The following is a 13,045-nucleotide window of genomic DNA, read 5'->3' as shown; positions in this document are numbered from 1 at the left end:
CATAGTGAAAAGAAAGAACAGCATAGAGGAGAAGAGGACAGTAGAGTGAAAAGAGGAGAAGATGAGAGAAGAGAACAGCATAGAGTGAAAATAGGAGAAGAGAGGAGAGAACAGCAGAGTGAAAAGAGGAGAGAACAGCATAGAGTGAAAAGGAGAAGAGAGAACAGCATAGAATGAAAAGAGAGACAAGAGGATGGAATTCCAGTGATAAACTCATCCCAGCTGTGTTCTGTCTGACTCACAGATCATTCAGTCATTTACGAGTTTAATGTGATGATGAAGAATGTCTTTATACCATAACAACATTCACATGGCTGAGAGCGAGAGGGCGAGAGAGAAATAAAGAGAGATTCAGTCCTCACACAACCACTTCTGTCACATTAAGTCCCTGGAAGGTTCGATTTAACAACCTGAGATGGTCTTAAAGGAGTTGTGGTATTGTCCATGACAGGGGGGTGGGGAAAGGGAGTGAGAAAGAAAGTGAAGAGGGAGAGTGATAGTCTCAGATCTTTGAAAGTACCTCCTTTTTAACAGCTCATGTCATATCAACTCATACCCCAAAATGTTATTGACTCATCCTTGTAGTTGTGGACAAAGCATAAATTAGAGACAACCCACTCGGTTTGGAAATATTTTGAAGACAATATATATATGACATCCATCAGATCAGTCTGTTTTCAGTTCTCCTCTTTCTATTTCCCTTTTCCTGCTCCCTCCCTCTCCCTATTTCCTTTTCTCTCATTGGTTGAGTATTATACTGATGTACTGTATCTGGTACTGTACCGTATATTGGGAACTTCAGAGGAGTAGTACAAATGTTAGCCTTATTTGGACAAAAACAGAGATTCATCTTCAGATGTGTTTGTCTGAGATCAGTTTGTGTGTGTTTTGATAGTGTGTGTGTGTGGGTCTGCGCCTCAGTACCAACATATTCATGTGTGACACACACACAGTTTCCTGTTATGACATGATAATGTAAATATGGGAACCCACTGATGCTCTGAGTAGCCTCTATTCAGTTCCTGCTTGTCCGCTAGAGCAGTGGTTACTGTTGAAAGTTGCAATAGTAGAATGCACAAGGTGCAACTTCTAAATTGGGTAGTGCATCATCACTTCCTCTTGTCATGTCAGTCATTACACACCTTAGAGCTATTGTCAGAAATGTCCAGATCAACTAGCCCATGTCAGCTAATGTTTTTTTTAGCCCATAGATAGTTGTAATTTTTTAGTCACTCAAATATCACATGAATATACATTAGACATGGCCAAACGTATAGAATTGCAAGAAAATTTGCTTTAAATCTGCAAAATTGTGTTTGCACCTTATGACAAAATATGTAGAATTGCAGAAAATAAACCTGCAAAATTCATTGGGGTGTTCCCCAATGCTGGAAGGGGGGCTCCAAGTGAAACATTTTGGGAACCCCTGCACTGGAAGTCCCCATTAGTGTTGAAAAATCTGTCCATAGAGTAGGGTTAGAAGTCAACCAAGATCTAAGGTCAGTTTAGCATTTCCAACTCCTACTGCTTCAGGTTAGGATTGGTGAAGGGAACTGATCCTAGAACATGTGAAACTTTCCCTCTATGCTGAGCACAACTGAAAGCATGTGAACCAATAACAGCACACCAATCAAAGCACTTTATTGCACCGTATAGTATGACATTGAGCCAATGGAAGGCTCTTATAAAAGTGTCCTTTTGATCTTTTCATCATGTGTACAAAACAGTCACACACACCTGTACCGTACAAAATCAACACTATTTACACACAATATATACATACGAACACACACACACCATGCAGTCTCTCTCACCTCTAGTTTCTGGACCAGGTTTAACCCTACCCACCAGACTCGTTTCTCTCCAACACACAGTCAGGGGCTGATAATGTCATCACCATTCTCCAGTACAGAATAACAAGCAAATAAATACACGTCATGATATGCATGTTTTTCATACATGGGATCACATTATAGCTATCTGAGACAAAAGTAGCTGATTAATTAAATAAAAATGAAATGTGTTGTGTTTTTAATGATCAAACCCAAAGATGAATGTAAACAAAGCATAAGGAGCACTAAAATGTTTTTCACAGAAAAGTTATAACTGATAACATGCATATAAAATGCCATAAGTAATAACTTATGACTAACATATTTAAAATAAATAAATAAACTGTGTCTCTCTGTTAGAACACTTCACTGTGGGTGTGTCTCTTTGTTAGAACGTTTCACTGTGGGTGTGTCCCTTTGTAAGAACACTTCACTGTGGGTGTGTCTCTGTTTGAACACTTCACTGTGGGTGCATCTCTTTGTTAGAACACTTCATTGTGGGTGTGTCTTTGTTAGAACACTTCACTGTGGGTGCGTCTCTTTGTTAGAACACTTCATTGTGGGTGTGTCTTTGTTAGAACACTTCACTGTGGGTGTGTCTCTTTGTTAGAACACTTCACTGTGGGTGTGTCTTTGTTAGAACACTTCACTGTGGGTGTGTCTCTGTTAGAACACTTCACTGTGGGTGTGTCTCTGTTAGAACACTTCACTGTGGGTGTGTCTCTGTTATAGCACCTCACTGTGGGTGTGTCTCTGTTAGAACACTTCAGTGTGGGTGTGTCTATGTTAGAACACCTCACTGTTGGTGTGTCTCTGTTAGAACACTTCACTGTGGGTGTGTCTATGTTAGAACACCTCACTGTGGGTGTGTCTCTGTTAGAACACTTCACTGTGGGTGTGTCTCTTTGTTAGAACACTTCACTGTGGGTGTGTCTCTGTTAGAACACTTCACTGTGGGTGTGTCTCAAATACCACCTGATTCCCTACACGGAGTCCTACTTGTCCTATGTAGTGTACCTTAAAGGAAATGGGGCCATTTAGAAAGCATTGTGTCTCTGGTCCAGAGCTGGGTTTCACAACTCCTTGCAACTACATTTTCCCCCTGCTACTTACTGGGCTCTCTGCTTAGCAGAATCACATATTACCATAATCATATGCGTACAATGTTTAAAGAATGTAGGATAGAAACAATGGTTTACTTCTAACGGATTCACTTGGCATTTAGGAGTCAATGGGTTTTAGGAAACAAATCGAGAATGTGATTCTAATAAGAGGAGTGCACTGCACTGCATTGCGTGCGCGCACACACACACACGCGCGCACACACACACACACACGCACACACATGTACACAGGGTGTGGGTGGAGAGAGCTGTATAACAGGGCTAGTCCTCAGTGTGTTTCAGTTATCTCTCCATATAGATTATGTTTATATACAATATTTATATTTATACACTAATCTGAACCCCCTGTCTTCTTCTGACAATATACTTTAATAACTTTATTTTTAATGTCTATTTCATCAAGAAAACAGATATGTTCAGGGATATTTTCTCTCTCTCTCCTAACAACAACTACTAGTGGTCCAGTCAGTCTTCCTGTCTATCGATACACAGTGTTCCCTTAAGGTTTTGTACAGTGACTTCCTGTCTATCGATACACAGTGTTCCCTTAAGGTTTTGTACAGTGACTTCCTGTCTATCGATACAGTGTTCCCTTAAGGTTTTGTACAGTGACTTCCTGTCTATCGATACACAGTGTTCCCTTAAGGTTTTGTACAGTGACTTCCTGTCTATCGATACACAGTGTTCCCTTAAGGTTTTGTACAGTGACTTCCTGTCTATCGATACACAGTGTTCCCTTAAGGTTTTGTACAGTGACTTCCTGTCTATCGATACACAGTGTTCCCTTAAGGTTTTGTACAGTGACTTCCTGTCTATCGATACACAGTGTTCCCTTAAGGTTTTGTACAGTGACTTCCTGTCTATCGATACACAGTGTTCCCTTAAGGTTTTGTACAGTGACTTCCTGTCTAGGTGTCAGGTTTAACCGGGGGTGCAGAAACAGCCATACCTCCACCACAGCACAACTAAAGGATCAGACAACTGGCACCACACCATATGACCATGTGCAGATTCAAAAATACAGTACGTCTTGATTTAAAATGAACACTAGCGATATACAAGCACATATCCATACACACGCATGCTAACACACACATACACACACATCCCCCTCACTCAGGTCCACCCCCCCAGGATGGGGCGTCTGGGTTACATGTTATAAGCCACGTAGATGGGGTCGAGCTGGTCCTGTAGGAAGCCGTCCCGGAGGTGCATGCGCTGCTTCTCCCCGCGAGAGTTGATGGGGATCACCCCGATGTCCGTTACTACGACGACCCCAACGATGAGGTAATGCTCCTCCAGCACCGCCTTGGTCACCATGGGAACCAGGTCCAGGGCTTCCTGCTCCGAGCCTTCTAGTTCTATTACGACTACCAGCAGGTTAGTCCAGGGAAACACCGCACTGTGGCACACACACACACACACACACACACACACACACACACACACACACACACACACACACACACACACACACACACACACACACACACACGTAATTTACAACTACAGTGATTATACCTTAATTAAGAATTGAAATAGAAACAGCTGTTTTAGGTGTGTATAGCGACGTACCACTCCATGATGTTCTTGTGCGTCCTGATGACGGAGGTCTCTATGTCTATAGGATGGTACCTCATCCCCCTCAGCTCCATGGCCTCCTCCAACGCGCCCACAACATACAGAGCATCATGTCTCTCTGGGGAGGAAACAGAGAGAAAGGGTGAGTGTGTGTGTTAGTGTGTGTGTTAGTGTATGTGTGTGTGTATATATACCTCCGCTGGCATCGGTGAGTTCAGTACGTCGTAAGAAGCCCAGGTATCCGGTGCGAGCCCAGACGGTGGATGTGTCTCCGAAGCTAAGTCTGGAGGTGAAGTGATCAGACTGAAGGACCTCCTCTCCATAACCACTGTAATATCCACTGCCATTATGGGCACTGTGCACCCAGATCTAGAGGGGGAGAGACAGATAATTTAATTTAAATCATCTTTGTTGGGGCAACATAAAACCAGGAAACAAGATCATTAAATCAATTAGTGTGTATGTGTGTGTGCTGACCTCTCCTAGGTGGGAGTCTCCCAACGGTCCCTTGGTCTCTGGGTTGGCGATGATGATGCGGACGCCAGGTAAGATCTGAAACAGTCACCATGGTTACGCTACAATGCTTCCATCTCCAGGTCCACATACGGCATATACTGCAGCCTATGAGGCATTCTGGTCTATGTGTAGAGAGCTGCAGCCGAACCACCCAGTGAACCACAGACAGGAGAGAAGCTGAGTCTAAGGACTCTACAGTGATGAAGCTTAATGATTGTAAATGTTCAAACATGGCTCAGTACCCACCTTTCCTGACTCCATGAGAGGGAGACTGTGAGGAGAACCTCTCTCCACCAACCGCACCCTGAGAGAAACAAAAAACACTGTTATACAAGTTGATTGGTTGATTGATCTGATTGGTTGTTGCTGTGATTGACCGGCAAACATACCTATCATGCCGCAGAGCTCTCATGTCCACGTACACTGTAGTGGGATCCGGCCCAGAGGTTCCCTGTCACCAATCACAGCACAGAGTGACCATGTTATCACACACAAACAAACATGTACAGTACATAAACACACACGCGCGTACACACACGTACACACACACACACGTACACACGTACACACACACACACACACACACACACACACACACACACACACACACACACACACACACACACACACACACACACACACACACACACACACACACACACACACCTGTAGACAGATAGCCAGGTTGACCCTACAGCCGAATGCTGTGCTGACAGATCGGGGGTGCAGGCCCAGGTCTTTAAACAGCTTGGAGAAGGAGTGTGTTAGAGACATCCTGGGTCTCTCCTCTGCTACCACAACACACGCCCTCACACGGGACAGGTCCAGGCCCCGTGCCTGGAGAGGAAGTGGAGGGGTGTGAAGAGAAGGAGAGAGTGGGGTGAAGAGGAGGAGGGATGGGGTGAAGAGGAGGAGAGATGGGGTGAAGAGGAGGTGTGAGGGGTGAAGAGGAGGAGAGAATGAGGTGAAGATGAGGAGATGAGGGGAGGAGAGTGGGGTGAAGAGGAGGAGAGAGTGGGGTGAAGAGGAGGTGTGAGGGGGTGAAGGGGAGGAGAGAATGGGGTGAAGAGGAGGAGAGAGTGGGGTGAAGAGGAGGTGTGGGGTGAAGAGGAGGAGAGAATGAGGTGAAGTGGAGGAAAGAGTGGGGTGAAGAGGAGGAGAGAGTGGGGTGAAGAGGAGGAGAGAGTGGGGAGAAGAGGGGGTGAGAGGAGGAGAGAGTGGGATGAAGAGGAGGAGAGAGTGGGGTGAAGGGGAGGAGGGATGGGGTGAAGAGGAGGAAAGATGGGGTGAAGAGGAGGAGAGTGTGGGATGAAGAGGAGGAGAGAGTGGGGTGAAGGGGAGGAGGGATGGGGTGAAGAGGAGGAAAGATGGGGTGAAGAGGAGGAGAGTGTGGGGTGAAGAGGAGGAGAGAGTGGGGTGAAGGGGAGGAGAGAGTGGGGTTGAAGAGGAGGTGTGAGGGGTGAAGAGGAGGAGAGAATGAGGTGAAGTGGAGGAGAGAGTGGGGTGAAGAGGTGAGAGTGGGGTGAAGAGGAGGAGAGAGTGGGGTGAAGAGGAGGAAAGAGTGGGGTGAAGAGGAGGAGAGAGTGGGGTGAAGGGGAGGAGAGAGTGGGTTGAAGAGGAGGAGAGAGTGTGGTGAAGGGGAGGAGAGAGTGGGGTGAAGAGGAGGAGAGAGTGGGGTGAAGAGGAGGAGAGAGAGGGTGAAGATGAGGAGAGAGTGGGGTGAAGAGGAGGAGAGAGTGGGGTGAAGAGCATTTGAGAGTGGGGTGAAGAGGAGGAGAGTGGGGTGAAGAGGAGGAGAGAGTGGGGTGAAAAGGAGGAGAGTGTGGGGTGAAGGGGAAGAGAGAGTGGGGTGAAGAGGAGGAGAGAGTGGGGTGAAGAGGAGGAGAGAGTGGGGTGAAGAGGAGGAGAGATGGGGTGAAGAGAAGTTAACTTTAAATACACAACATTTCCATCCTTACCTCCCTCTCATCCCACCCTCATCCTACTGATGGCTATATAAAGCTGTTGTTTGTTCCTGGATCTGTTCCCTATGTGTTTCTCTCAGTGAGTCAGCTCCTAGTTTCCATGGCAATTTCCATTGGTGAAAGTTAACCTCTTAAAATAAACTCAGTCTGTCGATCAGCAACCAATCAGACAACACCTCAGGCCACAAACACACTGTTTACTGAGTCAATTCAAAGAGCACTTGATTTAGTTCTCTCTGCGTGTGGAATGTGTTTGTTTATGTGTGTGTGTGTGTGTTTGTGTACCTTCAGTGCCTCTGTCTGCAGGCCCAGTCCTTTAGTGCAGAGCTCCATGACGCTGTAGGAACAGAAGGTGTCTCTGACTCGGAGCTGGCTGACAGCGAGCAGCCACAGCGCTGGGTTAGACTCCAACTCTACTGGAGGGATCAGGATAGACTGGTGGCCACTATACACACTGGAGAGTTAGAGGTTAGAAAGGGAAGTCAATTGTTGGACATTGAAACAGTTGTTTAACAGGTGTGTGTGTGTGTGTGTGTGTGTGTGTGTGTGTGTGTGTACCTGCAGAGACACCAGAGGACGAAGCCCAGGCCACAGTAGGGGTCGAGACAGATGGCTACCTCTCTGGAGGGATAGAGTTCACACTGCAGCTTCACCGATCGGCAGAACGCTCCCACCGCATTATGGGACATCTACACACACACCCACGAAACATGTCAGACACTAGGCATAGCAAGGGATAGAGGTCAGGGATGGAGGTCAGAGGTTAATGTTACCTGTACTCCAGCCAGCATGCCAGTAGTGGACACACTGAAGTCCAGATAGGCCAGGGCATCAGGGTTACAGGGCTTATATAGAGCTGGAGGCTTCTTCTTTGGCAGGTCATCTGAAAACACAAAATAATATTCAGTTATACACCAGTACAAACAACCAGCTAACAGCCTGACAGATACACTGTATGTGGTCAGAGCTGACCTGTGTCCAGGACGGGAGGCCAGTTCCTGATGTCCACTGTGGCGACCGCCTCCTTCGACCGCAGCAGCTTACAGATGACCGCTGTGGTCATCACGCAGGCCGAACGACTGACCTAGAAGGACAGAGAGATGGATGAAGGGACAGAGAGATGATGAAGGGACAGAGACATGGATGAAGGGACAGAGATGATGAAGGGACAGAGAGATGATGAAGGGACAGAGAGATGATGAAGGGACAGAGAGATGGATGAAGGGACAGAGATGATGAAGGGACAGAGAGATGATGAAGGGACAGAGAGATGGGTGAAGGGACAGAGATGATGAAGGGACAGAGATGATGAAGGGACAGAGAGATGATGAAGGGACAGAGAGATGATAAAGGGACAGAGAGATGATGAAGGGACAGAGAGATAGATGAAGGGACAGAGAGATAGAATGCTACTGCATCTTTATCTTCTACCCCCTCTCAACCAGTTGACTGGGCAGTATTGACCCCTAGTTGACCTCAGTGTTTGACCTCTCACCTCTACGATCATCTTGACTGTGGGCAGTGTGGTTGAGATGTTCTGTGGGTGGGGCGGTCTGACAGTGATAGGAACACAGCCAGCGTAAAGGCAACCGTAGAATGCTGCGATCAAGTCTATACCTGCAACACACAAAGGAGTGAGGAGTGTATTTACGGGTACATGCTAACTGTGTATGTGTGTTTGTGTGTGTGTGTGTATGTGTGTTTGTTTGTGTGTGTGGGGGTACATGCTAACTGAGTGTGTGTATGTGGGGGTACAGGCTAACTGAGTGTGTGTGTATGTGGGGGTACAGGCTAACTGAGTGTGTGTATGTGGGGGTACAGGCTAACTGAGTGTGTGTGTATGTGGGGGTACAGGCTAACTGAATGTGTGGTTGTGTGTGTGTGTGTGTGTGTGGGGGGGGGTACATGCTAAGTGAGTGTGTGTTACCTGGTGGGTAGACCAGTGCTATGTGGTCTCCCTCCTGTAGTCCTCCTCTCTCCAGCAGCAGGGCAGCAACTCTCTCCGCCCTCTTATGGAGCTGAAGACAGGTCAGAGAACTGGACACCAGCCCCTAGAGGGAGAGAGAGATAGAGAGAGCAATCATAACAGAATCCTTCAAAAATGATAATGTGTGTGTGTGTGTGTGTGTGTGTGTGTGTGTGTGTGTGTGAGAGAGTGAGTGAGTGAGTGAGTGAGTGATGTATGTTACCCGGGAGCTGAGCAGTGTGTAGAGGATGTGGTCAGGCGTCGTCTGAGATCTCCATTGCAGCACCTCTGACAGGAACAGGAACTACAGGACACACGACAGGATATGATATCACAGGCACTAACATAATAATAATCCATCTCAAGCCATATTTCTGTGGCAATGGAATGACGTGTTACCTGGTCGTTGTCATCAGTCTGTCCCAGGTCTCTGCCGCTGGCCATAGCGATCCTCTTCCCAGACACCAGATTCCCCACCATCACAGAGGCAGGACCAATCTCTACAACACACACATACACACAGACACAAACAAGGTAAAGACGTGTCCAAAACGTTATTTGAATTAACAGTGACATTTACAACAAGAAGGTTGAGGGATATAATAGCTAACAATGTTCTTCATCGTTCACTAAATCAGCTCTGCTAAACACATGCTGTCTCTCTCTAGCTGTCTCTAGATCCCTCTCACTCTCTCTGTCTCTCTCTAGCTGTCTCTAGATCCCTCTCACTCTCTCTGTCTCTCTCTAGCTGTCTCTAGATCCCTCTCACTCTCTCTGTCTCTCTCTAGCTGTCTCTAGATCCCTCTCACTCTCTCTGTCTCTCTCTCTCTGTCTCTAGATCCCTCTCACTCTCTCTGTCTCTCTCTAGCTGTCTCTAGATCCCTCTCACTCTCTCTGTCTCTCTCTAGCTGTCTCTAGATCCCTCTCACTCTCTCTGTCTCTCTCTAGCTGTCTCTAGATCCCTCTCACTCTCTCTGTCTCTCTCTAGCTGTCTCTAGATCCCTCTCACTCTCTCTGTCTCTCTCTAGCTGTCTCTAGATCCCTCTCACTCTCTCTGTCTCTCTCTAGCTGTCTCTAGATCCCTCTCACTCTCTCTGTCTCTCTCTAGCTGTCTTTAGATCCCTCTCACTCTCTCTGTCTCTCTCTAGCTGTCTCTAGATCCCTCTCACTCTCTCTGTCTCTCTCTAGCTGTCTTTAGATCCATCTCACTCTCTCTGTCTCTCTCTAGCTGTCTTTAGATCCCTCTCACTCTCTCTGTCTCTCTCTAGCTCCGTCTCTAGGTACCTCTCACTCTCTCTGTCTCTCTCTAGCTCCGTCTCTAGGTCCCCCCTCTCTCTCTAGATCCCTCTCACTCTCTCTGTCTGTCTCTAGCTCCATCTCTAGGTCCCCCTCTCTCTCTCTCTGTCTCCCTTTAGCTCCGTCTCTAGTTCCCCTCTCTCTCTCTGTCTCTAGATCCCTCTCACTCTCTCTGTCTCTCTCTAGCTCCGTCTCTAGGTCCCCCTCTCTCTCTCTGTCTCTAAATCCTTCTCACTCTCTCTGTCTCACTCTAGCTGTCTCTAGATCCCTCCCACTCTCTCTGTCTCTCTCTAGCTCCGTTTCTAGATCCATCTGTCTCCCTCTAGCTCCGTCTCTAGGTCCCCCTCTCTCTCTCTGTCTCTAGATCCCTCTCACTCTCTCTGTCTCTCTCTAGCTCCGTCTCTAGGTCCCCCTCTCTCTCTCTGTCTCTAGATCCCTCTCACTCTCTCTGTCTCTCTCTCTCTCTCTATTTTTCTCTGTCTGTCTCACCTGGTTGTTTCTGTCGTGGTTTGGGCAGGTTGGTAACACAGGTGTGAGGACACATGAGCACGTTACAGGGGTGCAGCCCCCCCTCCAGGTACAGCTGTTTGGTCTCAGACAGGTGTATACCCCCCAGGGGGGTCTTAGGGAGGGTGTTGGCTGGAACTAACCCCAGGCAGAACACACCCACACCATGGATACTGTCTATCGCCTGTCAATCACACACACACACAGAGGAGGAGTCAAGAGATCATGAACAAAAAAAACTCTGCTGTCAGTTCAAAAGTAGTGTAAAAAAACTGATGAGTGCAACATTTTTACAGGTCTGTGTTCTGGTTGCATTATGGTCGTACTGTGGTCTTGAGGTAGTTTTACCTGCATTATGGTCGTACTGTGGTCGTGTTGAGGTGGTGTTACATGCATTATGGTCGTACTGTGGTCATGTTGAGGTAGTGTTACCTGCATTATGGTCATGTTGAGGTAGTGTTACCTACATTAGGGTCGTGTTGAGGTAGTGTTACCTACATTATGGTTGTGTTGAGGTAGTGCTACCTACATTATGGTTGTACTGTAGTCGTGTTCAGGTAGTGTTACCTACATTATGGTCGTGTTGAGGTGGTGTTTCCTACATTATGGTCGTGTCGAGGTAGTGTTACCTGCATTATGGTCGTGTTGAGGTAATGTTACCTGCATTATGGTCGTGTTGAGGTAGTGTAACCTATATTATGGTCGTGTTGAGGTGGTGTTACCTACATTATGGTCGTACTGTGGTCGTGTTGAGGTAGTGTTACCTACATTATGGTCGTGTTGAGGTTGTGTTACCTGCATTATGGTCGTGTTGAGGTAGTGTTACCTGCATTATGGTCGTGTTGAGGTGGTGTTACCTGCATTATGGTCATGTTGAGGCAGGGTTACCTACATTATGGTCGTGTTGAGGTAGTGTTACCTACATTATGGTAGTACTGTGGTCGTGTTGAGGTGGTGTTTCCTAAATTATGGTCGTACTGTAGTTGGGTTGAGGTAGTGTTACCTGCATTATGGTCGTGTTGAGGTGGTGTTACCTGCATTATGGTGTTACCTGCATTAGGGTCATGTTGAGGTAGTGTAACCTATATTATGGTCGTGTTGAGGCAGGGTTACCTACATTATGGTCGTGTAGAGGTAGTGTTACCTACATTATGGTCGCACTGTGGTCGTGTTGAGGTGGTGTTACCTACATCATGGTCGTACTGTGGTCGTGTTGAGGTAGTGTTCCCAACATTATGGTCGTACTGTGGTCGTGTTGAGGTGGTGTTACCTACATTATGGTCATGTTAAAATAGTGTTACCTACATTATGGTCGTGTTGAGGTAGTGTTACCTGCATTATGGTCGTGTTGAGGTAGTGTTACCTGCATTATGGTCGTGATGAGGTAGTGTTACCTGCATTATGGTCGTGATGAGGTAGTGTAACCTACATTATGGACGTACGGTGGTCGTGTTGAGGTAGTGTTACCTGCATTATGGTCATGTTGAGGTGGTGTTACCTACATTATGGTCGTACTGTGGTCGTGTTGAGGTGGTGTTACCTACATTATGGTCGTGTTGAGTTAGTGTTACCTTCATTATGGTCATGTTGAGGTAGTGTAACCTATATTATGGTCGTGTTGAGGCAGGGTTACCTACATTATGGTCTTGTTGAGGTAGTGTTACCTACATTATGGTCGCACTGTGGTCGTGTTGAGGTGGTGTTACCTACATTATGGTTGTGTTGAGGCGGTGTTACCTACATTATGGTCGTACTGTGGTCGTGTTGAGGTAGTGTTACCTGCATTATGGTCGTGTTGAGGTAGTGTTACCTACAGTATGGTCGTACTGTGTTTGTGTTGAGGTGGTGTTACCTACATTATGGTCGTACTGTGGTCGTGTTGAGGTAGTGTTACCTACATTATGGTCGTGGTGTATTATGTGGTCGACCTGTATTATGGTCGTGCTGTGGGCGTGTTGCAGTGGTGTTACCTACATTATGGTCATACTGTGGTCGTGATGCAGTGGTGTTACCTACATTATGGTCATACTGTGGTCGTGATGCAGTGGTGTTACCTGCAGCACGCGGCTCATCCACTGGAAGCTGTCCTCCTCAGTAGAGTCTGGTCTCTGCTCTGCTACCACCACGATACGCTCATCACGCAGCACGGTCACACTGAACACTGCTATCCTGGAGCCACGTACAGACAGAAGGTTAGAGTTAGATGGTTATTAAGGTACTGTATATGTACTGCTACCGTTTACATGCAGAGTACAGAGG

At 47.0% G+C, this 13,045-nt stretch overlaps 1 protein-coding gene across 1 annotated transcript in view; it reads right to left on the bottom strand.

The window, feature by feature from the left end:
* Positions 1–1,624: 1,624 nt before the first annotated feature.
* LOC112236911 (disco-interacting protein 2 homolog C-like) overlaps positions 1,625–13,045 on the bottom strand; it is a 22,478-nt gene continuing 11,057 nt past the window's right edge. The window contains exons 21-37 of the mRNA XM_042298641.1: positions 12,841–12,955; positions 10,769–10,970; positions 9,383–9,483; positions 9,207–9,287; positions 8,945–9,068; positions 8,513–8,634; positions 7,990–8,101; positions 7,791–7,900; positions 7,576–7,706; positions 7,303–7,471; positions 5,720–5,890; positions 5,443–5,504; positions 5,300–5,357; positions 5,015–5,089; positions 4,732–4,906; positions 4,532–4,655; positions 1,625–4,358 (exon numbers count right to left, since the gene is read on the bottom strand). Of these exons, the coding sequence (XP_042154575.1) occupies positions 4,106–4,358; positions 4,532–4,655; positions 4,732–4,906; positions 5,015–5,089; positions 5,300–5,357; positions 5,443–5,504; positions 5,720–5,890; positions 7,303–7,471; positions 7,576–7,706; positions 7,791–7,900; positions 7,990–8,101; positions 8,513–8,634; positions 8,945–9,068; positions 9,207–9,287; positions 9,383–9,483; positions 10,769–10,970; positions 12,841–12,955 (2,185 nt within the window). The 3' untranslated portion in view covers positions 1,625–4,105. The remainder of the gene's footprint in view (positions 4,359–4,531; positions 4,656–4,731; positions 4,907–5,014; positions 5,090–5,299; positions 5,358–5,442; positions 5,505–5,719; positions 5,891–7,302; positions 7,472–7,575; positions 7,707–7,790; positions 7,901–7,989; positions 8,102–8,512; positions 8,635–8,944; positions 9,069–9,206; positions 9,288–9,382; positions 9,484–10,768; positions 10,971–12,840; positions 12,956–13,045) is intronic.

Source organism: Oncorhynchus tshawytscha, linkage group LG16, assembly GCF_018296145.1.
Source record: "Oncorhynchus tshawytscha isolate Ot180627B linkage group LG16, Otsh_v2.0, whole genome shotgun sequence".
In the NCBI taxonomy this organism is placed as follows: domain Eukaryota; kingdom Metazoa; phylum Chordata; class Actinopteri; order Salmoniformes; family Salmonidae; genus Oncorhynchus; species Oncorhynchus tshawytscha.
The sequence above is the reverse complement of the archived record's forward strand: the minus strand, read 5'-3'. Positions and strand labels throughout refer to the sequence as shown.